This window comes from Hyla sarda, chromosome 1 (genome assembly GCF_029499605.1).
Source record: "Hyla sarda isolate aHylSar1 chromosome 1, aHylSar1.hap1, whole genome shotgun sequence".
Lineage (NCBI taxonomy): Eukaryota > Metazoa > Chordata > Amphibia > Anura > Hylidae > Hyla > Hyla sarda.
This window is the reverse complement of record NC_079189.1, coordinates 197,998,847-198,025,664: the sequence shown is the minus strand read 5'-3', so window position 1 is coordinate 198,025,664 and position 26,818 is coordinate 197,998,847. Positions and strand designations below refer to the sequence as shown.

Genomic DNA, 26,818 nt, shown 5'->3' with positions numbered 1-26,818 from the left:
GTCTCCCAGCATGTCAGAAGAGCGGGAAAGGGTGTCAGCCCTGATGTTTTTGCTCGCAGGACGAAAATGAATCACAAAATTAAAGCGAGCAAAGAACAAGGACCAGCGAGCCTGACGTGGATTCAGCCTTTGTGCAGATTGGAGATAGGCAAGGTTCTTGTAGTCCGTGAAAATACTCACAGGGTGGATGGAGCCCTCGAGAAGATGCTTCCATTCCTCGAGTGCCAATTTTATGGCCAAAAGTTCCCTATCACCAATAGAATAATTTCTCTCAGTGGGAGTGAAGGTCTTGGAGTAGAATCCGCAAGAAAGTGTCTTGCCCCTGGGGTACTTCTGGGTAAGTAGGGCTCCATCTCCCACGGAGGAGGCATCCACTTCCAGGGAAAAAGGCTTAGTGGGGTCAGGTCTGGATAGTACTGGTGCGAAGGCAAAAGAGGCTTTCAATGACTGGAAGGCCTCTTCAGCTTGAGAAGGCCAAGATTTGGGATTAGCCCCCTTTTTGGTCAGGGCTACAATGGGTGACACCAGAGTGGTTAAATGGGGAATGAATTGCCTATAATAATTGGCAAAACCCAAAAATCTTTGAATGCCACAGAGTCCAGAGGGGCGTGGCCAGTCCAGTACCGCTGAGATCCATCTGTAGCCCTTGGGCTGAAATGATGTACCCTAGGACTGGACCGCTATAAACAGACATTTATAGGGGCCGTATGGACCAGGCACCAATCAATGTTGCGCTGGCCCTTTAAATCTCATGAAGCCGGCGCGAGCGCCCCCGAAGGAGCGGGGCCGCGCGTGCCGGGAGACAGAAGCAGCGCAGGAAGACGGGGCTGCAGGTAAGGGGACACGGGATGCTGAGCGTGTGCGGGGATCAGCCGCCACGCTAACCGCATCCCTGCCGGAGGAATCCCTGAGCTCTCGGTCAGCATGTCTGACCGGGACGCGCCGGGACAAAGCAGATGGGGCAGGGGCAGGGAGTGCTCCGGTACGGAGGAGGGGACCAGAGCGCTCACTGTTACAGTAATTTACAAATATGTTTAACTTTCTGGAGCCAGTTGATATATAAAAAAAAGTTTTTTCCTGGATAACCCCTTTAACACCACTACCTACCTGCACTATACCTACCAATGCTATCTACCTGCACTATTTAGGGCACTGAGGGTAGGAAAGCATTGGGAAATGTGCTGGAAATGTTCAGAGCCTAACATGTTTTTCTGGCAGATTCTGCAAGGACGAGTCATGGTTGAAAGAATCTTCATGGCAGTCTGAGCAAGACAGAGAAAAAAAAGAACAAGAATGACTCCACAAAGATGACCCTGTAAGTCACTACATGCAACTGCACTGTAATCGCATATGGTCTGCAGAGCGGGGGTCATCACTATGAGGGACATTTATCAAGGAATTTAAAGGTGTACTCCGCCCATAGACATCTTATCCCCTATCCAAAGGATAGGGGATAAGATGTCAGATCGCCGTGGTCCCGCTGCTGGGGAGCAACGGGATCGCTGCTGTGGCACCCCGCTATCATTACTGCACAGAGCGAGTTCGCTCTGTGCGTAATGACGGGCGATACAGGGGACGGAGCAGCGTGACGTCATGGCTCCACCCCTCGTGACATCACGGCCCGTCCCCTTAATGCAAGTCTATGGCAGGTTGTCACGCCCCCTCCCATAGACATGTATTGAGGGGGGCGTGCCTTGATGTCACGAGGGGCGGAGCTGTGACATAACGATGCTCCGGCCCTTGTATTGCCCGTCATTATGTGCAGAGCGAACTCGCTCTGTGCAGTAATGATAGCGCGGTGCCGCAGTGGCGATCCCGGGGCTCCCCAGCAGCGGGACCGCGGCGATCTGACATCTTATCCCTTTAAGCTGTTTTTTGCTTACAGAAGTGGCACAAAAAGTTGCACGTGCGCCTAGGCAATTTTTTGTGCGACTTTTGTGGGTAAGCAAAAAATACCAATCAGCCCTTACCTAAGCAATTTTCAGCTTTCAATTTTCAGTGGTCGGAAATCCCCTTCAAAAAGTCGCTAGTGTAAGCCAGGTCAGACCTGGCTTACAAACTTGCTTTTGACAGCATTTTCAAAAAGACCTTTTGCATAGCTCCGCTCCCCGACACCCGCTCATAGCTACCACCCGCCCGCAAGCTGTTGGGACTACAACTCCTAGCATATCCTCACTGCAAGGGCATGGGTGGGTGGTAGATGAGGGCGGGTGGCCTGGGAGCGGAGTTGTGCAAAAAGTTGCATGAAAAGTCGCACGTGCGACTTTTTGTGTGACTTTTTGCACAGCTCCGCTCCCTGGCCACCCGCCTGCATCTATCACCTGTTTGCTAGGCATTGCAGAACTACAACTCCCAGCATGCCCTCACAGCACTGTAATTTTATATTTCCCGGGAAGACCTGTGATTGGTCCAGACCTCCTGGCCAATCACAGCTGCAAGAGGGAAATATGAAGTTACAGTGCCATAACCTGATTTTCCCCGCTGAGAGGCCAGGGAGCGGAACACAAACCGCCCGCTTCTCTAGCTTCCCTGTCACCCGCCCGTGCTGCACTACTACAACTCCTTACAGTAAGGTCATGTTGTGGTGGGAGTTGTGGTGGTGCAGCACGGGCGGGCAAAAGATGTGCGGGTGGGTGACAAGCTTGTCACCCGCCCGCACATATCCTGCCGACGCCACACGACTATAACTCCCAGCATGTCCTTACTGTAAGGGCATGCTGGGAGTTGTAGTGGTGCAGCGTAGGCGGGTGGAAGACGTATGGGCAAGTGATAAGTTTGTCACCCGCCCGCACAGCACAACTACAACTTCCAGCATGTCCTTACTGCAAGAGCATGCTGGGAGTTAAGCTTGTCACCTTCCCCTGCTGCACAACTACAGTACGTCATTCTCCCCGGTCGCATGACTACAAGCATGTTCTTGCAGTAAGGACATGCTGGGAGGTGTAGTCCTGCGGCGGGGCTGGTGACAAGCTTGTCACCTGCCCCCGCTGCATGACGAGTACTCCCAGCATGCCCTTAATGTAAGGGCATGCTGGAAGTTGTATTCGTGTTGTGGGGGCAGGTGACAAGCTTGTCACCCACCCACACATCTTGCGTCCGTGCTGCACAACTCCAACTCCCAGCATGTCCTTACTGTAAGGGCATGCTGGGAGTTGTAGTAGTACGGCGCAGGTGGCAGGAGATGTGTGAGCAGGTGACAAGCTTCTCTGGCTTGCTTGTCATTTGCCTGCACTTCTCCCACCAGCCCGCCGTCACATGACTACAACTCCCAGCATGCCCTTACAGTGAGGACATGCTGGGAGTTGTAGTCATGTGGCTCGGGCGGGAAATGTGCAAGCAGGTGACAATAAATGTACTAACCTATTTTCTGTGTTTTTTTTCCTTCTCATTTCAGATCCTGTGGACTACTTTGGATACGGTGGACTACGTTGTCGACCAGCATTTTTTTTTTGTTTAATATTAATAAAATGGTTCACGAGGGCTTGTGGAGGAGTATTCTTTGGAATAAAAGTTTTATTAAGCGTGTTTTTTTTGTATTTACTTTACAGGCTTAGTAGTGGAATACGTCTAGACCAGTGGTTCTTAACCTTGTTGGAGGTACTGAACCCCACCAGTTTCATATGTGCATTCACCGAACCCCTCTTAATTGGAAAAATAAAATATGATTTTTTCAAATTCAAAACATAGGAGGTATATATTTAAGTATATATTTATACATAGGTGCATAAAATGAACAAAACCATTAAGAACAAAGAACAGAACCATGAAAACATGATTTTCACACAAAACCATTATGAATATTTACTGCAAATCAGTGTGACTTCTGCTGTTGTCTTTCAGAGACCAGTTCAGAAATGTGCGGCTTTACCTTGGCAAGAGCCACTCTCATGTCATTTTCACAACAATGGCAATGCTCCCCCACATTAGGCAGGCAGTGTTCCCCCACATTAGGCAGGCAGTGTTCCCCCACATTAGGCAGGCAGTGTTCCCCCACATTAGGCAGACAGTGTTCCCCCACATTAGGCAGACAGTGTTCCCCCACATTAGGCAGGCAGTGTTCCCCCACATTAGGCAGGCAGAGTTCCCCCACATTAGGCAAGCAGAGTTCCCCCACATTAGGCAGGCAGAGTTCCCCCACATTAGGCAGGCAGAGTTCCCACACATAAGGCAGGCAGAGTTCCTCCACATTAGGCAGGCAGAGTTCCCCACATTAGGCAGGCAGTGTTCCCCCACATTAGGCAGGCAGTGTTCCCCCACATTAGGCAGGCAGAGTTCCCCCACATTAGGCAGACAGAGTTCCCCCACATTAGGCAGGCAGAGTTTCCCCACATTAGGCAGGAAGTGTTCCGAGACATTTATGTAGGCCAGTGGTCTTCAACCTGCGGACCTCCAGATGTTGCAAAACTACAACTTCCAGCATGCCCGGACAGTCAACGGCTGTCCGGGCATGCTGGGAGTTGTAGTTTTGCAACATCTGGAGGTCCACAGGTTGAAGACCACTGATGTAGGCAGTGTTCCCCCACAGACATACAGCCTCCAGCCATATACATTGCAGTAGGTCTCGGGACCGGTGGTTGGAGCACCGAGGATGACGTGCCGCTGGTCACTTACCAAGCTGGCCAGCGCGCGTCTTCCTCCTTCTCTATCCTCCGGTCCTCGGCGCCTTCGTTTCCATGGGCGCACGTACGGGACGTCAGTGACGTCCCAGCGTGCACTATATCCCGGCAATTTTAAACTTAACGCAGGGCCGCAGGGAGTTAATAGTGCCCCGTCACTACAGGACGGGCAAACACCAGCTCTGCTCGGGACCCCGGGCCAGCTCGGGGTCCCAAGCAATTGCTTGGTTTGACTGTCCTGTTGCGACCTCCCCCGCCGAACCCCTTAGATTGACTCACCGAACCCCTGGTAAACCCAGGTTAAGAACCACTGGTCTAGACGGAGTCCATTACAAAGCCGGGGCTTAGCGTTATCCCCAAAACCAGCTAGCGCTAACCCCCAATTATTACCCCGTTACCCATCTCCACAGGGGTGCTAAGAAGAGCTGGTATGAACAGGCCCGGAGCGTCAAAAATGGCGCTTCTGGGCCTAGGCGGTAACAGGTTGGCGAAGAAAAAACGTGTGGTTTCCCCATATTTTTATTCTCAGCCAGATACCAACCAAGCAGCAACAGCCTGATGTTACCAGGGTGGGCAAGGACCATTGTTACTGGCCCTCCCCAGCCAAAATAACGCCTGTTACCGCCTAAGCCCAGGAGTGCCATTTTTGACGTTCCAGGCCTGTTTGTATAGGCTTTTCCTGACACCCCTGTGGTGGTGGGTAACGGGGTAATAATTGGGGGTTAGCGCTACGACAGCTTCCACTTCTAAGCCGAGAGAACTACTCCCCACTGTCACGATGCCGGCTGGCAGGTAGTGGATCCTCTGTGCCAGAGAGGGATTGGCGTGGACCGTGCTAGTGGACCGGTTCTAAGCCACTACTGGTTTTCACCAGAGCCCGCCGCAAAGCGGGATGGTCTTGCTGCGGCGGTAGTGACCAGGTCGTATCCACTAGCAACGGCTCACCTCTCTGGCTGCTGAAGATAGGCGCGGTACAAGGGAGTAGGCAAAAGCAAGGTCGGACGTAGCAGAAGGTCGGGGCAGGCAGCAAGGATCGTAGTCAGGGGCAACGGCAGAAGGTCTGGAAACACAGGCAAGGAACACACAAGGAACGCTTTCACTGGCACTAAGGCAACAAGATCCGGCAAGGAAGTGCAGGGGAAGTGAGGTGATATAGGGAAGTGCACAGGTGAACACACTGATTGGAACCACTGCGCCAATCAGCGGCGCAGTGGCCCTTTAAATCGCAGAGACCCGGCGCGCGCGCGCCCTAGGGAGCGGGGCCGCGCGCGCCGGGACAGAACAGACGGAGAGCGAGTCAGGTAGGGGAGCCGGGGTGCGCATCGCGAGCGGGCGCTACCCGCATCGCGAATCGCATCCCGGCTGGCAGCGGAATCGCAGCGCCCCGGGTCAGAGGACGTGACCGGAGCGCTGCCGCGGGGAGAGTGAAGCGAGCGCTCCGGGGAGGAGCGGGGACCCGGAGCGCTCGGCGTAACAGTACCCCCCCCCTTGGGTCTCCCCCTCTTCTTAGAGCCTGAGAACCTGAGGAGCAGACTTTTGTCTAGGATGTTGTCCTCAGGTTCCCAGGATCTCTCTTCAGGACCACAACCCTCCCAGTCCACTAAAAAAAAATTTTTCCCTCTGACCTTTTTGGCAGCTAAAATTTCTTTGACCGAGAAGATGTCCGAGGAGCCGGAAACAGGAGTGGGAGGAACAGATTTGGGAGAAAAACGGTTGAGGATGAGTGGTTTGAGAAGAGAGACGTGAAAGGCATTAGGGATACGAAGAGAGGGAGGAAGAAGAAGTTTATAAGAGACAGGATTAATTTGACACAAAATTTTGAAAGGACCAAGATAGCGTGGTCCCAACTTGTAGCTAGGGACACGGAAGCGGACATATTTAGCGGAGAGCCATACCTTGTCTCCAGGGGAAAAAACGGGGGGAGCTCTTCTTTTCTTATCCGCGAACTTCTTCATGCGTGATGAAGCCTGTAAGAGAGAATTTTGGGTCTCTCTCCATATGATGGAAAGGTCACGAGAAATTTCATCCACAGCGGGCAGACCAGAGGGCAAGGGAGTAGGGAGGGGGGGAAGAGGGTGACGGCCGTACACCACGAAAAATGGGGATTTGGAGGAAGACTCAGAGACCCTGAAGTTATACGAGAATTCGGCCCATGGGAGGAGATCTGCCCAGTCATCCTGGCGGGAGGAAACAAAATGTCGCAAATAATCACCCAAGATCTGGTTAATCCTTTCTACTTGTCCATTGGACTGGGGATGATATGCAGAAGAAAAATTTTATTTAATCTTGAGTTGTTTACAGAGAGCCCTCCAGAATTTAGACACGAATTGGACGCCTCTATCCGAGACAATCTGCGTAGGCAACCCGTGAAGACGAAAAATGTGTACAAAAAATTGTTTAGCCAACTGAGGCGCAGAAGGAAGACCAGGAAGAGGGATGAAATGTGCCATTTTGGAGAATCGATCAACGACCACCCAAATAACAGTGTTGCCATGGGATGGGGGTAAGTCAGTAATAAAATCCATACCAATCAGAGACCAAGGCTGTTCGGGGACAGGCAGAGGATGAAGAAAACCAGCGGGCTTCTGGCGAGGAGTCTTATCCCGGGCACAGATAGTGCAGGCTCGCACAAAGTCCACAACATCCGTCTCCAGAGTCGGCCACCAATAGAAGCGGGAGATGAGTTGCACAGATTTCTTGATACCCGCATGACCTGCGAGATGGGAGGAGTGACCCCATTTGAGGATTCCGAGGCGTTGGCGAGGAGAAACAAAGGTCTTTCCTGGAGGAGTCTGCCTGATGGAGGCAGGAGAAGTGGAGATCAGGCAGTCAGGTGGAATGATGTGTTGCGGAGAGAGTTCAACTTCTGAGGCATCCGAGGAACGAGAGAGAGCATCGGCCCTAATGTTCTTATCGGCAGGACGAAAGTGAATCTCAAAATTAAATCGGGCAAAGAACAGAGACCACCGGGCCTGGCGAGGATTCAGCCGTTGGGCAGACTGGAGGTAGGAGAGGTTCTTGTGGTCGGTGTAGATAATAACAGGAGAACTTGATCCCTCCAGCAGATGCCTCCATTCCTCAAGTGCTAATTTAATGGCTAGAAGCTCTCGATCCCCGATGGAGTAGTTCCTCTCCGCTGGAGAGAAGGTCCTAGAGAAAAAACCACAAGTGACAGCATGCCCGGAAGAATTTTTTTGTAGAAGAACAGCTCCAGCTCCCACTGAGGAGGCATCAACCTCCAATAGGAAGGGTTTGGAAGGGTCAGGTCTGGAGAGGACGGGAGCCGAAGAAAAGGCAGACTTGAGTCGTTTAAAGGCGTCTTCTGCTTGAGGGGGCCAGGACTTGGGATCAGCATTTTTTTTGGTTAAAGCCACGATAGGAGCCACAATGGTAGAAAAATATGGAATAAATTGCCTGTAATAATTGGCGAACCCCAAAAAGCGTTGGATAGCACGGAGTCCGGAGGGGCGTGGCCAATCTAAGACGGCAGAGAGTTTGTCTGGATCCATCTGTAGTCCCTGGCCAGAGACCAAATATCCTAGAAAAGGAAGAGATTGGCATTCAAACAGACATTTCTCAATTTTGGCATAGAGTTGGTTGTCACGAAGTCTCTGAAGAACCATACGGACATGCTGGCGGTGTTCTTCTAGATTGGCAGAAAAAATTAGGATATCGTCTAGATATACAACAACACAGGAGTATAACAGATCACGAAAAATTTCATTGACAAAGTCTTGGAAGACGGCAGGGGCGTTGCACAGTCCAAAGGGCATGACCAGATACTCAAAGTGTCCATCTCTGGTGTTAAATGCCGTTTTCCACTCGTCCCCCTCTCTGATGCGGATGAGGTTATAGGCGCCTCTTAAGTCCAATTTAGTGAAGATGTGGGCACCTTGGAGGCGATCAAAGAGTTCAGAGATGAGGGGTAAGGGGTAGCGGTTCTTAACCGTGATTTTATTAAGACCGCGGTAGTCAATGCATGGACGTAGGGAGCCATCTTTTTTGGACACAAAGAAAAATCCGGCTCCGGCAGGAGAGGAGGATTTACGGATAAAGCCCTTTTTTAGATTCTCCTGGACATATTCGGACATGGCAAGAGTCTCTGGGGCAGAGAGAGGATAAATTCTGCCCCGGGGTGGAGTAGTGCCCGGGAGGAGGTCGATAGGGCAATCATAAGGCCTGTGAGGAGGTAGAGTCTCAGCTTGTTTTTTGCAGAAAACATCCGCGAAGTCCATATAGGCCTTAGGGAGACCGGTTACTGGAGGAACCACAGAGTTACGGCAAGGGTTACTGGGAACCGGTTTTAGACAGTTCTTGGAACAAGAGGACCCCCAACTCTTGATCTCCCCAGTGGACCAATCCAGGGTAGGGGAATGAAGTTGAAGCCAGGGAAGTCCAAGGAGAATTTCCGAGGTGCAATTGGGGAGGACCAAAAGTTCAATCCTCTCATGATGAGATCCGATGCTCATAAGAAGGGGCTCCGTGCGGAAACGTATGGTACAGTCCAATCTTTCATTATTTACACAATTGATGTAGAGGGGTCTGGCGAGACTGGTCACCGGGATGTTGAACCTGTTGACGAGAGAGGCCAAAATAAAATTTCCTGCAGATCCAGAGTCCAAGAAGGCCACTGTAGAGAAGGAGAAGGCAGAGGCAGACATCCGCACAGGCACAGTAAGACGTGGAGAAGCAGAGTAGACATCAAGGACTGTCTCATCTTTGTGCGGAGTCAGCGTACGTCTTTCCAGGCGGGGAGGACGGATAGGACAATCTCTCAGGAAGTGTTCGGTACTAGCACAGTACAGGCAGAGGTTCTCCATACGGCGTCGTGTCCTCTCTTGAGGTGTCAGGCGAGACCGGTCGACCTGCATAGCCTCCACGGCGGGAGGCACAGGAACAGATTGCAGGGGACCAGAGGAGAGAGGAGCCGAGGAGAAGAAACGCCTCGTGCGAACAGAGTCCATATCTTGGCGGAGTTCCTGACGCCTTTCGGAAAAACGCATGTCAATGCGAGTGGCTAGGTGAATAAGTTCATGTAGATTAGCAGGAATTTCTCGTGCGGCCAGAACATCTTTAATGTTGCTGGATAGGCCTTTTTTGAAGGTCGCGCAGAGGGCCTCATTATTCCAGGACAATTCTGAAGCAAGAGTACGGAATTGTACGGCATACTCGCCAACGGAAGAATTACCCTGGACCAGGTTCAACAGGGCAGTCTCAGCAGAAGAGGCTCGGGCAGGTTCCTCAAAGACACTTCGGATTTCCGAGAAGAAGGAGTGTACAGAGGCAGTGACGGGGTCATTGCGGTCCCAGAGCGGTGTGGCCCATGACAGGGCTTTTCCGGACAGAAGGCTGACTACGAAAGCCACCTTATACCTTTCAGTGGGAAACAGGTCCGACATCATCTCCAGATGCAGGGAACATTGGGAAAGAAAGCCACGGCAAAACTTAGAGTCCCCATCAAATTTATCCGGCAAGGATAAGCGTATCCCAGGAGCGGCCACTCGCTGCGGAGGAGGTGCAGGAGCTGGCGGAGGAGATGACTGCTGAAGCTGTGGTAGTAACTGTTGTAGCATAACGGTCAGTTGAGACAGCTGTTGGCCTTGTTGCGCTATCTGTTGTGACTGCTGGGCGACCACCGTGGTGAGGTCAGCGACAACTGGCAGAGGAACTTCAGCGGGATCCATGGCCGGATCTACTGTCACGATGCCGGCTGGCAGGTAGTGGATCCTCTGTGCCAGAGAGGGATTGGCGTGGACCGTGCTAGTGGACCGGTTCTAAGCCACTACTGGTTTTCACCAGAGCCCGCCGCAAAGCGGGATGGTCTTGCTGCGGCGGTAGTGACCAGGTCGTATCCACTAGCAACGGCTCACCTCTCTGGCTGCTGAAGATAGGCGCGGTACAAGGGAGTAGGCAAAAGCAAGGTCGGACGTAGCAGAAGGTCGGGGCAGGCAGCAAGGATCGTAGTCAGGGGCAACGGCAGAAGGTCTGGAAACACAGGCAAGGAACACACAAGGAACGCTTTCACTGGCACTAAGGCAACAAGATCCGGCAAGGAAGTGCAGGGGAAGTGAGGTGATATAGGGAAGTGCACAGGTGAACACACTGATTGGAACCACTGCGCCAATCAGCGGCGCAGTGGCCCTTTAAATCGCAGAGACCCGGCGCGCGCGCGCCCTAGGGAGCGGGGCCGCGCGCGCCGGGACAGAACAGACGGAGAGCGAGTCAGGTAGGGGAGCCGGGGTGCGCATCGCGAGCGGGCGCTACCCGCATCGCGAATCGCATCCCGGCTGGCAGCGGAATCGCAGCGCCCCGGGTCAGAGGACGTGACCGGAGCGCTGCCGCGGGGAGAGTGAAGCGAGCGCTCCGGGGAGGAGCGGGGACCCGGAGCGCTCGGCGTAACACCCACAAGCCCTCGTTAACCATTTTATTAATATTAAACCAAAAAACGCTGGTCATCTAAGCCAAAAACAGCTATCAATAACCCCCGATTATTACCCCGGTACTCACCGCTACAGGGGTTCCCGGGAAGAGCCGGTACCAACAGACCGGAGCGTCAAATATGGTGCTCCTGGGCCTAGGCAGTAACAATGGTCCTCGCCCATCCTGGTAACGTCAGGCTGTTTGGTTGGTATTTGGCTGAGAATGAAAATATGAGGAACCCTATGCGTTCTTTTTCTTTTCTCAAAAATAATGAAATAATAAAAGAAAAACGCACAGGGTTCCCTGTATTTTTATTCTTAGCCAGATATCAACCAAACAACAACAGCCTGACGTTAACAAGGTGGGCAAGGACCATTGTTATTGGCCCTCCCCAGCCTAAATAAAGCCAGCCTGTTACTGGCCCTCCCCAGCCTAAATAAAGCCAGCCTGTTACTGGCCCTCCCCAGCCTAAATAAAGCCAGCCTGTTACTGCCTAGGCACATTTTTGACGTTCCAGGCCTGTTTGGATAGGCTTTTCCCGACACCCTTGTGGCGGTGGGTACCGGTTAATAAAAGGGGTTAGTGCTTGCTGTTTTTGGGGGAGTCACCAAAATGCACATTCCCCTGTGTAGACAAAAATCCTTGCACCGGCCCTGGCCACAGCCATTGTCCTGCCTTGGCCAGCAATAGGCTGAGCTGCAGTGTGGTACATTGAACCAAGCCATTGGTCACACTGCCAGCCTTTTGCCGGCCAAGGTGGGACTTCGCTGCGGCTGGTGAATTGCTGACAGGCCTTTTAGAAATGTTGATCACAGCGGGGCCAGAAAGAAGGCGGAGGAGCGGAGTGAGATACTAGGACACCTCGAGGGAGTGGAGGCAGGCGAGTCCTGTTTATTGTTTTATTTTCAGGCAGCCCAGGCATTATACTAAAAACTATTTGTACATGAGACTTCTTCAAATCCCCTTTCTTTCCCATTCTGATGCTCGGATTGCACTTCAGCAAGTTGTCCTGACTACATCTACATGCCTAAATGCCTCGAATTGCTATTTGTTTTAAAAGAGATATATCATGCATAAAAACGTATCCCCTATCTGAAGGATAGGGTACAGGTTTTAGATCACGGGGGGTCCGACTGCTGGGACCTCCTGCACAAGCCCCCTGCTCTCCCTGGGTGTTCCGACCCCCGACACGGTGAGGGTCTGAATTATGGACTCTCACCTGGATTAACCCTTGAGGTTATGCGTATCACCACCTAAATGCGGGGTATCCAGAGGATACATCTGCAATTGAGAAAGGGTAGGACACTACCCGAAACACGTCTTGCTATAGCTGTTCATGTAACAAGTTTTTTTAATGAACCTCAGTTTGCTTCATTTCTCCTGGATAGCGCCACTCTGGAGTTTTTTTCTTCTTTTATCTCATATATCTCTATGGGAGAGCTGTTCAGCTAACTCCAGCTCTCCCATACAGATATATGAATGGGGCATGACGGCTGCCGCTTCATGAGGGGGTCGAGTGGAGAGCGTGCAGTGGAGTGAGTGCAGCCTATAGGTAGATTACACATGCTCCTCAATGAGATCTCGAGGAGTCCCAATCGTCGGACCCCCTGCGATCAGTTAATTTTCGTGGGAGATCTCCTTTAACCTGTTAAGGATTAAGGGCATACAGGTATGCCCTTGTGTCCTGGTACTTAAGGATCAAGGGCGTACCTGTACGCCCTAAATCCTTAAGCGGCTTTGGAGCGAGCACAGGAGCTGCGCTTGCTTCAGAACAGTTGATCCCATTGCTGCCGGTCATTAACCCTTTAGACGCTGTGATCAATGCCGATCACGGTGTCTAAAGTAAAACCTCTTCGGAGGGTCCCCTCACCTGCCTACTGCCAACAATCCCTTGATGTCCCAGCGGTCAGACCCCCCCCCCCAGGATAAGGGATAAGTTTTCCAATACTGGACTACTCCTTTAAGGGCCAAAATGAGCCATGACCAATAAAGTGGCCAGGAACAGATCATAGATTGAGCACATATATAAAGAACCGAGACTTCAATTCTTTTTGAATATATTCTTGGCTTTAGATTCAAGAGTGCTATTAAAAAGCTGAAAGTGTGAACACAGCCTTACGTACAAATTAAATAAAGAAAAGATTACAGGATTACGTCACAAACCACTGCAAACTCTGCATGTGTGACTTCAGCCTAAAGGTCTGAGTCACCCTCTAAACCCCGCCCCCTGCCCTGAACCACACTGGTGGGGAAAGGTTGTGACTATGTGGGAACTGTCTGGCCGGCTGGCCACGCCCACCCAGTCCGGCTACCTGCTCAGCTTTTATCTCCAGCCGCCCCCGCAGCCCCGCCCCCCGGAGCCGCCACCTATCGGACGAGACGTCTTTGGCCGGCGTGCTGACATTGGCTGGCCGTGCGAGCTGTTCCCTTTCCTGTTGTCACCCGTTATCTCCGCAGACAGGCCTGCTACAGCGCACACGCCTTCCTCTCGTCTCCTCCCCGCCGTCTGTGGGTGCTGCCGGGTGAAGCATGGCGGCGGTGGTGAGAAGAGTGTGCGAGACGGAGCACTGCACCAGCGAGGCCAAGCTGCAGTGCCCGACCTGCCTCAAGCTGGGCATCCATGGCTCGTACTTCTGCTCGCAGGTACTGCTCACCCCGGCCTGTGTCCTGCAGTCTGTGCGGGCTCCCTGCACGCTGCATGCACAAGCACATGTCATTGAGTCATGTTCACACTAGTGCTGTGGGATGTGTGCTCCCTAGAATAGACTGGTCTAGTGTAATCGGTGCCTTCAGCTCAGTTCACACGTCCAGGTTTTAGGTGCGAATTGTCAAATCCCTGTCAGACCTGATGTGCAGCATCCAATGCTAGTAATGCTATGTCCATGTAATTCAGGATCTTGGGCAAAAGCCGACCAAAATGCATCAGGTGTCATCCAGATACTACTATCCGGCATGTGGACCAGTCCAGGGTTACAGACCTGCCAGAATCAACTCCATTGGTTCTGGCATCAGTCTCTATGGGCTTGTTCACACTGCCTTTGTGATCTGATAAATAAAGCTCTGTCGTTCAGTCCATCGGAGTTGAGCAAAGAAAAAAATACTTCATGTCTTATTTTTCTCTCTGCTCAACCTCCAAAAAATACTAAATCCCCAATGGACCCCATTCAAATCAATGGGATCTGTCAGCACCCAGTTATGTCAATTGTTCTCTGTCTGGCACAAAAAAAGAGCTGAAAGAAGCCCGAATGGGACGGCTCCTAATGTGCTGGAGGAAAGCCACTGACTATATGGGATATATGGGGATCAGTGGGGTTATAGGAGCGATCTAGTATATCTTGTGCCGAGGAGCAGTTGTCTATAGTCCCCAATCAGAGGACCCACCGATAACTCCTCTGCACAAGGTTTGATAAATCTCCCCATAGTCCTTTCACATGAGGTGGAAATATGAGGTGGGTGATAACAACTTCCACATTCAAATTCTTTACGGCAGAGGTCACCAAAATGTGGCCCTCCAGCTGTTGCAAAGCTGCAACTCTCCGCAAGCCCGGCCAGCCATTGGCAATGCCATGTGAAGGAAATCTCGTTCTCTCACAGCCATTGAAGGAAGCCTCCAGTAAGTAAAAAAGGTTTTCCTGCTCGGCCCAGATCTGACTCTTCTCTTCATTAAAAACAGACCACCGAGGAGACGGTCAGGGATCCCAAGGAAATAGTTAGAAGGAAAGGGTTTCATCTTTGTTGCCAGCTCTGACTCTTGTGGCAGGGACAGTGAACAATGGTGTCCTGTAGGGTGTTACCTGTCTTGGTTTTCCTTGTCAGGAGTTCCGTTTCCTCCAAGCAATGGATCTTGAACCCCATTCACCTTATCCCAGAGACAGGTTTCTGCCCACAAGATTTTTTCAGACAGTTGGCATTGGAGTAAGAAATAATCTTAGTTGATAACTTAGAGTGATAACTTAAAAGAATGGAATCTATCTTTCCTACAAGAAACTTCATATGAAAAACACTGAAATGAACAGTAAATCTTCTCTGCGGATTGCTTTCCTTCCTCCTCCTCATTGTGGCCCAGTCAATGCAAGTTCTTTCCACTCCTTTACAGACGTTCTCCTTGATACTTTCATTCCCGGGTTGGAATATAAACCACAAGAAGTCAACTCTGGTTCCTTCCAAATAGGGTCAGTTTCTAGGAATCCTGTCGGTGAGAGAGAGCCTTTCCTCTTTTTCTATCGCATCTGTGTCTTTAAAACAACTGTGTTTATTTTTTTTTTTTTAATCAACTGGTGGCAGAAAGTTACAAATTTGTAAATTATTTCTATTAAAAAATCTTAATCCTTCCAGTACTTATCAGCTGCTTTATGTTCCAGAGGAAGGTCTTTTCTTTTTTGAATTTCCTTTCTGTCTGACCACAGTGCTCTCTGCTGACACCTCTGTCCGTGTCAGCAACTGTCCAGAGCAGGATAAGTTTGCTATGAGGATTTTCCCCCTGCTCTGGACAGTTGCTGACACGGACAGAGGTGTCAGCAGAGAGCAATGTGGTCAGACAAAAAATAAATTAAAAAAGAAAAGAACTTCCTCTGGAACATACAGCAGCTGATAAGTACTAGAAGGGTTTAGAAGTAATTTACAAATCTGTTTAACTTTCTGGCACCAGTTGGAGTACTCCTTTAAGAGCAGCAATGTCATTGGGGTATTAACCTCCTATATCCCAGCTGTACAATGGGCACAGATCAAGGTAACACCCCGCCAGACAAATTCTAAAGAACTGGGATGGCAGACCCTCCTGTCTAGACCACAATTTCTCTCTCCTTAGTAGTCTCCCTACTTTTGTGAACAGAGAGAAAACTTAGGTGTGGGTTCCTTGGACCACAAGTTCTCAAGTCAGTTTTTTACCAGACACATGTCCATAGGGTTGGGGAGTGCATTGCCAAGATTATTTTCTTCAAGGCAGATGGCCAGCCCACATTCTACAAGCCTTGTCAAATTTCAAGGAGCTTTATGCAGTATTTCTAGCCCCACAAAATCCACTTGCATCCTTTAAAGGGAATCTGTCAGCTGCAATTCATTCCAAACTGCTGCACTGTTACATAGCTATAAGAGCAAGGAGACACGCGGAACCTTGCGGATGCGGAATAGTCTGAATAGTTAAAATATAATGTAATTGAAACCACGTGGGGAATGGCGTAAAACCAAATGCCAGAATTTCAGGTTTTTAGTAACCTCATATATCATAAATAAAATTGAAAAAAAAATAAATAAAAAATAGTTCATTCTGCACAAAAACTACAGATCATGGCATGAAAAATGAGCACAAGAAAGGGCAATTGTTAAAGGACAACTGCAGCGGAATTACACTTATCCCCTATCCACAGGATAGGGGATAAGTGTTTGATCCTGGGGGGTCCGACTGCTGGGACCCCCCTCGATCTCCCTAACGGGGCGCCGGCATTAGCGCCCATGGTGACGTAGCGTCGACCTAGAGGTCGATGGTGATGCCCCGTCTCCTCCCCGTCCCCATACAGTTCTATGGGGAGGCACGAAAGCTGCCTCTCACATAGAGATGTATGGAGGAGGTGTGCCGGCCGCAACGTCATGCTGCGGCTGGCACGCCCCCTGCACGGGAGAGCTGCGGCCCCATACAGGAGATCGCCGGGGGCCCCAGCATTCGGACCCCCCCGCGATCACTTATCCCCTATCTTGAGGATAGGGGATAAGTGTTTGTACCGCTGCAGATGTCCTTTAACATATTTACTATATTAAAAAAAAAAAAAAGCTATATCACTTGGCTCTCTGTAATAGTACTGACCCACAGAATAAAAACATACTAGTTCTATTATAAAGTGCACTATATAAAAACAGAAACCCACAGAATTCCCACCTACAAATAAGTTTAGCCATCAGTTTTGCAATACATCTTATAAAGTGGTTATTACAATGCCAATTTGGGCCTGCAAAAAAAAAAGCCCTCATAATGGTCCTGTAGATTAAAAAATAAATAAATAAAAAAAACTGCTTTTAGAAGGCTAGAAGATAACATTAAAAGTTTGGTTTAGTCATTAAAAGGTTAGCGCTGGTTTCACACATGGATAGTATGCATCAGTACATTTTACCCTGCAACGCGGTTGTGACAGTGCCTGTTTCATCTAACCCCACGTAATGTTCACCCTCGTTCGACTCCTAAGGAGCTGAGCGTGCCTTATACCCAGAAGGTCTGTCCCATGGCTAATTGCTGATCGGTCCGATGTTCATCATTAACCTTTCGAAGTTAATCACTGTGTCTAAAACATGAAAAAGCTATTGCCGGTGTGAGGTGACATTTTCAAACCCATGCAGACGTCGGACCGCTGCAGAGCCCGAGGTCGCACGTCTGCAGGAGAAAATTAAGCCACGCCCACTTGCGTTGAGGGGGCGTGGTGTGATGTCACGACCCCCGCCACCCCACACAGCGTTCTAATCGAACTCTGGGTTCTTATCCCCTAACCTTTGGATAGGGGATACAATGTCTAGGGGTGGAGTACCCCTTTAAGGGGAATCAAGTGTCATCTCCATCCAAATGTCATTGTAATCCTGCCAGTGGTGACTGCTGAGGCAGGTGCCAGTATTGAGACCCAGCTTGCTGTCTTCCTGCTGACAACAGGCCGACTTTAAGCTTAATATCCGTCGTGCACTGACTACTTCCTTGTTGAATCGGTCTAATGGAAAAAGTGCCAAACGTGTAAATAAATAAATAAAAAATGCCCGTCACTAGTAAACCAAAATTCTGTGTGCAAACTCGAGAGAGACCCTAAAAGCCTTGATTTGGGTTACTTAGGGGTTGTTCACATGGCAAGATTAAGAGGATGAAAATGTATTTACAGTGGAAAAATCTGCATGGATTCTGTGCAGAACGTGTAGATAATTGACCTGGTAATATATTTTCAGCACCAAAAAATTAGCAACACAGTTTTGAAAAAAATGCAGGTTGTTCAGTTTTGTGGACAGTAAAAGCTGTTTTCTTCTGAAGCCAATGAGGAATGGAATTCCATGCAGAAATGTGCTCGAGCGCATTCTATGTCCAGATCAGCATGGAGATCAGCCGTGGGAAGTTGTTCTTTGCCCTTATTCTATTGTTGCAAATTTGTTGGTTGCATTTTCCTTCCTGACTTAGCTGAAGCAACAAATAAAAGGCATTGTCAGTTGACTTTTATGGTCTGTTAATAAATAAGGGTCACAAAAATTGATGTGAGCCCCTTCAGTGCATTTGTTTGGCGCTCTAGTTTAATGAAAGTATTATAGAAGGTAGAAGAAAGTTTAAGGAATGCATATTGAGCCTCTAGGTTTATTTATTCAGTATACAGAGAGGTTCAGAGATGAGATGCAGGATAGTTTTGTCCCTAAGCTATTTTAATTTTGTTGATGCCAGTGAATCCAGAATTCAGTTCCCTTCTAATCTCTTAAAGGGATTTCTAATGTGTAGCTTGGAAGCCCAAGTGTTCCCTGATATCTGGAAAAGAAGCGTTGGGTATGATGGATAATGTGCACACTTAAATGGGCACTGTCAGATTCAAAAGCTTCTTATGTGTTGTAAATCTTGACAAAACATTAACCGTTCTAATATACTTCATAAGAAAACTGGGTTATAAAATCATTGCTTTGTCCAAGCTGAAGCTCAGGCATGGGCAAGGTCCAGTAAGTGAGGGAAGGCTAGCACAGAGGAGTGCTATAGGACAGGGGGGAGAGCACAGAGGAGTGCTATAGGACAGGGGGAGAGCACAGAGGAGTGCTATAGGACAGGGGGGAGAGCACAGAGGAGTGCTATAGGACGGGGGGGGGGGGGGGAGAGCACAGAGGAGTGCTATAGGACGGGGGGGGGGGGGAGAGCACAGAGGAGTGCTATAGGACGGGGGGGGAGAGCACAGAGGAGTGCTATAGGACGGGGGGGGGAGAGCACAGAGGAGTGCTATAGGACGGGGGGGGGGGGAGAGCACAGAGGAGTGCTATAGGACAGGGGGGGGGGGAGAGCACAGAGGAGTGCTATAGGACAGGGGGGGGGGAGAGCACAGAGGAGTGCTATAGGACAGGGGGGGGGAGAGCACAGAGGAGTGCTATAGGACAGGGGGGGGGGAGAGCACAGAGGAGTGCTATAGGACAGGGGGGGGAGAGCACAGAGGAGTGCTATAGGACAGGGGGGGGAGAGCACAGAGGAGTGCTATAGGACAGGGGGGGGGGAGAGCACAGAGGAGTGCTATAGGACGGGGGGAGAGCACAGAGGAGTGCTATAGGACGGGGGGAGAGCACAGAGGAGTGCTATAGGACAGGGGGGGAGAGCACAGAGGAGTGCTATAGGACAGGGGGGGAGAGCACAGAGGAGTGCTATAGGACAGGGGGGAGAGCACAGAGGAGTGCTATAGGACAGGGGGGAGAGCACAGAGGAGTGCTATAGGACAGGGGGGAGAGCACAGAGGAGTGCTATAGGACAGGGGGGGAGAGCACAGAGGAGTGCTATAGGACAGGGGGGGAGAGCACAGAGGAGTGCTATAGGACGGGGGGAGAGCACAGAGGAGTGCTATAGGACAGGGGGGGAGAGCACAGAGGAGTGCTATAGGACAGGGGGGGAGAGCACAGAGGAGTGCTATAGGACAGGGGGGGAGAGCACAGAGGAGTGCTATAGGACAGGGGGGGAGAGCACAGAGGAGTGCTATAGGACAGGGGGGAGAGCACAGAGGAGTGCTATAGGACAGGGGGGAGAGCACAGAGGAGTGCTATAGGACAGGGGGGAGAGCACAGAGGAGTGCTATAGGACAGCATGAAAAATAAACCCTTCAAAATTAGCAAAATTACGGTTTGCATTAAAATTTCCTCACACAAATAAAAAATTTTTTGCGTTCGCCATTAATTTTATGGTGAAATGAGTAATGTCATTGCAAAGTACAATTGGTCATGCAAAAAACAAGCCCTCACACAGGTCTTTGGATGGAAATATAAAAAAGTTATGGATTTTAGAAGGCAAGGAGGAAAAAAGGAAAATGTAAAAATAAAATTGGCCTGGTCCTTTAAAGTTTTACTCCGGCCCTAAGACATCTTATCCCCTATCCAAAGGATAGGGGATTAGATGTCTGATTGCGGAGAACCTGCCGCTGGGGTCTTCCGCAGTCTCTCATTCCGCACCCACCTTTTGTGAGCTCTCCGCAGCGCTGGAGGCTCAGTGTGAAGCTTTACGACCACGGGGCCAGAGTATCGTGACGTCACGACTCCACCCCCGTGTGACATCACGCCCTGCCCCCTCAATGAAAGTCTATGGGAGGGGCGTGGACCCCCGCGATCAGACATCTTATCCCTCATCCTTTGGATAGGGGATAAGATATCTTAGGGCCGGAGTACCCCTTTAAGGCCAAAATGGGCTTGGTCCTTAAGGGGTTTAAATAAACTTGTGGCAGGAAGTTAAACAGAATTGTAAATCCATATATATTGTGCAGATGTGTAGAAATAAGTCGGCCACTCACTGGTCTTCTTGTTTCAGCAAATTTCTTTATTCAAACACATACTCACAACCGTGTTACCCAGGGAGAAGACATAGATGCTAACGAGCAGGGGGGGGGGCGACAACGCTGTTTCGCACTAAATAAGTGCTTCAACTGGCCTAACTCAGAACCGGAACGTCACACCTTATATACAGGTGAATAATCACGATCACCTATCACCTACTTAACACCTTGTGACGTGTATCACCATGGGAGGGGAAAAAAAGTGAATGCTTATTGATCAAAAGCATACACTTAGTATAATCAAAAACATACTGACACATCAACCTTATCGTTGAGTCCCAGGGCATCAGTTGAAAGTATCCAGTGTGTTTCTCTCCTGAGAAGATTTTTCTCTGTCTTGATGCCTGGTTGAGCTGTGACTCCTCCGTGTGTCTCTATTACATGCAAAATAAATCTAGGTGCGCCTTTCTTTGTGCGCAGGGAGTAAAAGTGTTTCCTAATTTTAGCACACAATTGTCTTATAGTTTTTCCAATGTAATAGAACCCACACGGGCAGAAGATAACATACACAACGTTTTTAGTTTTACAGGTAATCAATTCATTGACTGTGTGGTCCACAGGAACCAATCCTGAAGGATCTTTGGCATAAATTAAACCTGCAAAAATTACAGTTTTTACATTGAAAGTTCCCTTTCGGTTTTTTTTTCACTAAGCCAATCACTACCTTTCTTTTTCTTCTCATCTCCTGAACTGGGCTGTTTTAAAATATCCCCTAACGTTTTATTTCTTCTGTATGACATAAGCGGTTTATTAATTGCTATTTCTTTTATATCCTCATCCATCTGGAGGATAAACCACCACTTCTCAATGCTCTTTCAATGATTTTATTTGCAGGTGTGTTCTGAAATGTAAAAGTAAACCTTTTTGGGGATTTATTAGTTTTGAGGTGTTTTTTTGATTTTTTTCGAACCCAATAACTATTCGTGTTTTTTGCTCTGCTTTTTCTCTTCCCTTTTTAACAAGAGTCTGAGGATACTTTCTTTCTTGCAACCTATATTCCAAATCATCGGCCTGTTTTTGATATGTACTGTCATGGACATTGTTCCTTTTAAGATGCAGGAATTGCCCATATGGAATTCCATTCTTTACAGCTTCTGTGTGTGAACTGTGGTAGTGTAGAATTGAGTTGCAAGCTACCGCCTTCCTATAACCTTCGCTTATCAATGTACCCTTTTCTACTTTAATCCGGACATCTAGGAATTCAAGTTTGGGTCCACTGAATTGATATGTGAATTCCATATTGTATCATTTTGTTCTATTCAGGTATGTGACAAAATTAGCAAATTGTCTCTTAGACCCCGACCATATCATCAGGACATCGTCTACAAATCGGACATAAGTCTTGATGTATTGTGTATAAAAAAACAAACAAAAAAAAATAGTACTTTCAGGTATGATGGAAAGTGGTACAGACAGGACACCGGACCCCGATGGGGACACCGGTGTCCTGTACATATGCAAATTTATATCTATGGTGGTAACAACCACTAACAACCCATTTATACAATACATCAAGACTTACGTCCGCTTTGTAGACGATTTCCTGATGATATGGTCGGGGTCTAAGAGCCAATTTGCTAATTTTGTCACATACCTGAATAGTACAAAAGGCTATAATATGGAATTCACATATCAATTCGGTGGACCATAAAGTCAATGAATTGATTACCTGTAAAACTAAAAACGTTGTGCATGTTATCTTCTGCCCGTGTGGGTTCTATTACATTGGAAAAACTATAAGACAATTGTGTGCTAGAGTTAAGGAACACTTACTCCCTGCGCACAAAGAAAGGCGCACCTAGATTTATTTTGCATGTAATAGAGACACACGGAGGAGTCACAGCACAACCAGGCATCAAGACAGAGAAAAATCTTCTCAGGAGAGAAACACACTGGATACTTTCAACTGATGCCCTGGGGGTCCTGGGACTCAACGATAAGGTTGATGTGTCAGTATGTTTTTGATTATACTAAGTGTATGCTTTTGATCAATAAGATTACCGCTACAAGTGTCAAATAATTAGGCATTCACTTTTTTCCCCTATTTTTCCCCTCCCATGGTGATACACGTCACAAGGTGTTAAGTAGGTGATAGGTGATCGTGATTATTCACCTGTATATAAGGTGTGAAGTTTCAGTTCTGAGTTAGGCCAGTTGAAGCACTTATTTAGTGCGAAACAGCGTTGTCGCCTCTGTGGTCCACAAGAAGTTCTTACCTTTTTGAATTTCCTTCCTGTCTGACCACAGTGCTCTCTGCTGACACCTCTGTTCATTTTAGGAACTGTCCAGAGCAGGAGAGAACTTGTTCCTACTCTGGACAGTTACTAAAATGGGCAGATATGTCAACAGAGAGCACTGTGGTCAGACAGAAGGGAAACTCCAAAAGAAAACCTGTGGACCATATAGCAGCTAAGTACTGGAAGGATGAAGATTTTTAAATAGAAGTAATTTACAAACCTGTTTAACTTTCTGGCACCAGTTGAGTTTTCCCAGTTGAGTGCCCCTTTTTTAAGGGGTACTCCAGTGGAAAACAAATGTTTTCAAGTTAACTGGTGCCAGAAAGTTATACAGACTTGTAAATGACTTCTATTTAAAAAATCTTAATCCTTCCAGTACTTATCAGCTGCTGTATACTACAGAGGAAGTTGTGTAGTTCTTTTCTGTCTGACCGCAGTGCTCTGTGATGATACCTCTGTCCATGTCTGGAACTTTCCCAAGCAGGATAGGTTTGTGCCTACTCTGAACAGTTCCTGACACCGACAGAAGTGGCAGCAGAGAGCACTGTGATCAGACTTCCTCTGTAGTATACAGCAGCTGGCGTTTGGATGATCGGATCCCCCACGGCACTTCCACAGGGGTCCGATCACCCAACATGGCGGCCGGAGGTACCCTTACCTGCTCCGGCCGTCATCCTGGGGTCTTCTCTGGTCTGACATCGAGCAGAAGACTGCCGATAATACTGATCAGTGCTATGGCTATGCATAGTACTATTCAGTATATGCAATCTAAGGATTGCTATAAATGGTTCCCTATGGGGACTATAAAAGTGGAAAAAAAATAGTTTAAATATCCCTATTTAAATGGCCTCTTTTTCCTATTTTGTCCCAAAAAGCATATAAAAAATTTATAAACATACGGTATTTGGTATTGCCGCATGTGTAAATGTCCAAACTATCAAAATATGTTGATTATCCGGTACGGTGAATGGCGTAAATGTAAAGTCTAAAATTGGAGCTATACGAAAAAATTAGTGTTAGGTGGTCAAAATAAAGCAATTTTAAACGCACATTTTGTTAGTTTGAGATTTTCTTTTTTATATTCGCAAAATAGAAAAGCATGTAACCATGGGGATCATTTTAATCATATTGACCCACAGAATACAGTAAAAATGACACATGTTTTCTTTAAAGTGTACAGCTAAATTATAGTTTTCTTTTCACTTTCTCCACACAAATAATCTTTTGGTTGCGCTATACATTTTATGGTAGAATGAGTAATGTCATTACAAAGTACAATTTGTCATGCAAAAAACAAGCCCTCATATGGGTCTGTGGATGGAAATCTAAAAGTTATGATTTTTTAGAAGTAGATAGAAAGGAAATGGCTTCTCAGAAGAATTCCGTCTCGCACGGCGCTGACTGACCAAGACACGATAAGAAAGGTACAACTGGACTTTAATAACCAAGATGCAACGCATTTCGCTGCGCATGCGCAGCTTCTTCAGGCATAGCAAGACAGACACAACAGCATGCTTCTAAAGGTGAAAGTTGACAAAATAGAGAAGGATGTTAATCCCTTCCATGCCCGTTTTAATACATATGGCAAGTCACCGAAGCCACTCAAAATATGTAATCGCTCCTGTGAATCACCTCATGCCATTGCGAAGAAAAATAAAAATATTTAAAATTAACAAAATATGTAAAAATAAAATATGAAAAACTTATTCCAAAAGACAATCAGCTTATTAACACCCCTTACATACAAAAGGTATTACAGGTAATCACCTAACGTACTCTATTGCTTCATTAAGCCCCTGAGGAACTAAAGTAGCCAATAGTGTTTCGATTCGTCACGAACCTCGCGGCTCTGCAGTTGCTGACTTAATCCTGCAAAACTTAGTTCAGCTTTCAGGCGCTCCGGTGGGCTGGATGAGGAGGATACAGTCCTCGGAGTCTTCTAGGACTGTATCCATCTTTTCCAGCCCACCGGAGCACCTGAAAGCTGAACTAATTTATGCAGGCTACAGTCAGCAACTGCCGAGAAGTTTGTGACGAATCGAATCGCTGTAAGTTCGCTGATCTCTAGTAACCAACTTAAAAATCCAATAGGATTCACAGTTAATCAGTTTCTGGTAACGATTGGGGATATTTTCTGGTATAATTTCTAAAATAATATATAAATAATTAATATTATGAATCGTAGTGAAATCACGAGACACACTATATGTAATGCAAAACAATTTTTTATGTTGGATCTATGTTTGCACATACATGACCGCACCATCTGAATTTTGCGACCCACGTATTTCAAGCCGCAATTGCAGTATATAAAATATATTGTCACAACTGACTGAGCAATAGAGAATGTTTTGTTAGTTTGAAAGGACTTAAATGTAGTGTTGGGTGTTCCGATCATAGAGCAGCACAAACGGCGAGCTCTATTGCAGGGATAACAGCCCAACTCGATTGGGCTAGGTGATATTTGGATGTTGTCAATACAGCACTTTAATCTACTACTTTAAGCTACTAATCTCTGTAAATGATTGATGATGATTTTTAGAAGGCGAGGAGGAAAAAAAAAATGTAGCTCCCACCGTCCTTTTTTTTTTTTATTTTTTCCCCTCTCTGTCCCTGTCTATTGCCCATCTATCCCTAACCCCCTAAAAAATTTTTTTAAACATATTAAAAATGCCTTTTTGTCTGCCTCTTAGTGTGCTCACTTACCAGACAGACTTCCCCAGCAGGCGCAACATCACTGATGCCTGCTGGGGGGGACTTCCGCCCTTAGTTCACCTATATAGAGTACCTGAAGCTGTTTCGCCACTACAACTCCCAGCTTGCCTTGACATCTATGGGCTGTCAGGGCATTCTGGGAGTTGTAGTGGGGAAACAACTGGAGGCACACTGGTGCAAACAGTATATGCGATGGCCGCAGCTGCCGAACATCCCTCTCCCCCGAACCCTGCCGCGCAACCCGCTCCCCCCCACCTGCCCAAAAAATAATAAAGTGAAGGCAGTCCTAGCGCAGCACTGCTTAGCAGCAGCGGCACATGAAATTTTACCTGTCACCGGGAGCCGGGGCTGGCGTGCGAGGCCAGGGAGCCTGCGCGCATCCTCTCTGTTCAAAGCGCTCGCTCCTGCCTGTCTGACAGGCAGGGAGCGAAGCGCAGCCTGAATGAATTAGGACTGATTGCCCGGCTGGCATCGGTCCGAATTCAAGCGTGACGTCACGCCAGGCTGCAGCCGGCCACTAGGAGGGAGACCCCTAGTAGCCGGTTTTAAAATGTAAATTAAACAATTTAATGACACAAAAATTAACGTATGTTAGAGATATGTTGTAGTACAGAAGTACTACAACATACACATACACACACATATATATATATATATATATGTTTGGTGACTGCCCATTTAAGGCCAAAATGGGCTTGGTTCTTAAGGGTTTAAGCAAAAGTAAGCATAGTTTTACTATAAACACCTATGGTGAAAATGTTTTATGCAACTTAAGTACACAGCAAGAATAAATGCATCTGAAAGGTGTCTCTAGCCTTAAATGGGTACTCCACTGTAAAACATTTTCTTTTAAATCAACTGGTGCTAGTAAGGTACAGATTTGTAAATTACTTCTATTAAGAAAATTCCAGTCCTTTCAGTACATATCAGCTGCTGTATACTACAGAGGAAGTTCTTTTCTTTTTGAATTCCCTTTCTGTTTGACATGCTCTCTGCTGGCACCTCTGTCCATTTTAGGAATTGTACAGCATAGGAGCAAATCCCCATAAAAAACCTCTCCTGCTCTGGACAGTTTCTGATATGGACAGAGGTGTCAGCAGAGAGCACTGTGGTCAGACAGAGGATATTCAAAAAGAAAAGAACTTCCTCTTTAGTATACAGCATGTAAAAATACTGGAAGGATTGGAATTGTTTAGTAGAAGTAATTTACAAATCTGTTTAACTTTCTGGCACCAGTTGATTTAAAAGAAAATGTTTTCCAGTCGAGTACCCCTTTAAAGTATTTCCAAACGGACGTTATTTGTGACGGGAG

At 48.0% G+C, this 26,818-nt stretch overlaps 2 protein-coding genes across 5 annotated transcripts in view; one reads left to right on the top strand and one right to left on the bottom strand.

Moving 5' to 3' along the window:
- Nucleotides 1-26,818, bottom strand: part of TRMT10A (tRNA methyltransferase 10A) — a 170,167-nt gene that overhangs the window by 80,691 nt on the left and 62,658 nt on the right. The gene's annotated exons all lie outside the window — the stretch shown is intronic.
- METAP1 (methionyl aminopeptidase 1) overlaps nt 13,301-26,818 on the top strand; it is a 40,608-nt gene continuing 27,090 nt past the window's right edge. Inside the window, exon 1 of the mRNA XM_056566967.1 lies at nt 13,301-13,679. Within this exon, the coding sequence (XP_056422942.1) occupies nt 13,566-13,679 (114 nt within the window). The 5' untranslated portion in view covers nt 13,301-13,565. The remainder of the gene's footprint in view (nt 13,680-26,818) is intronic.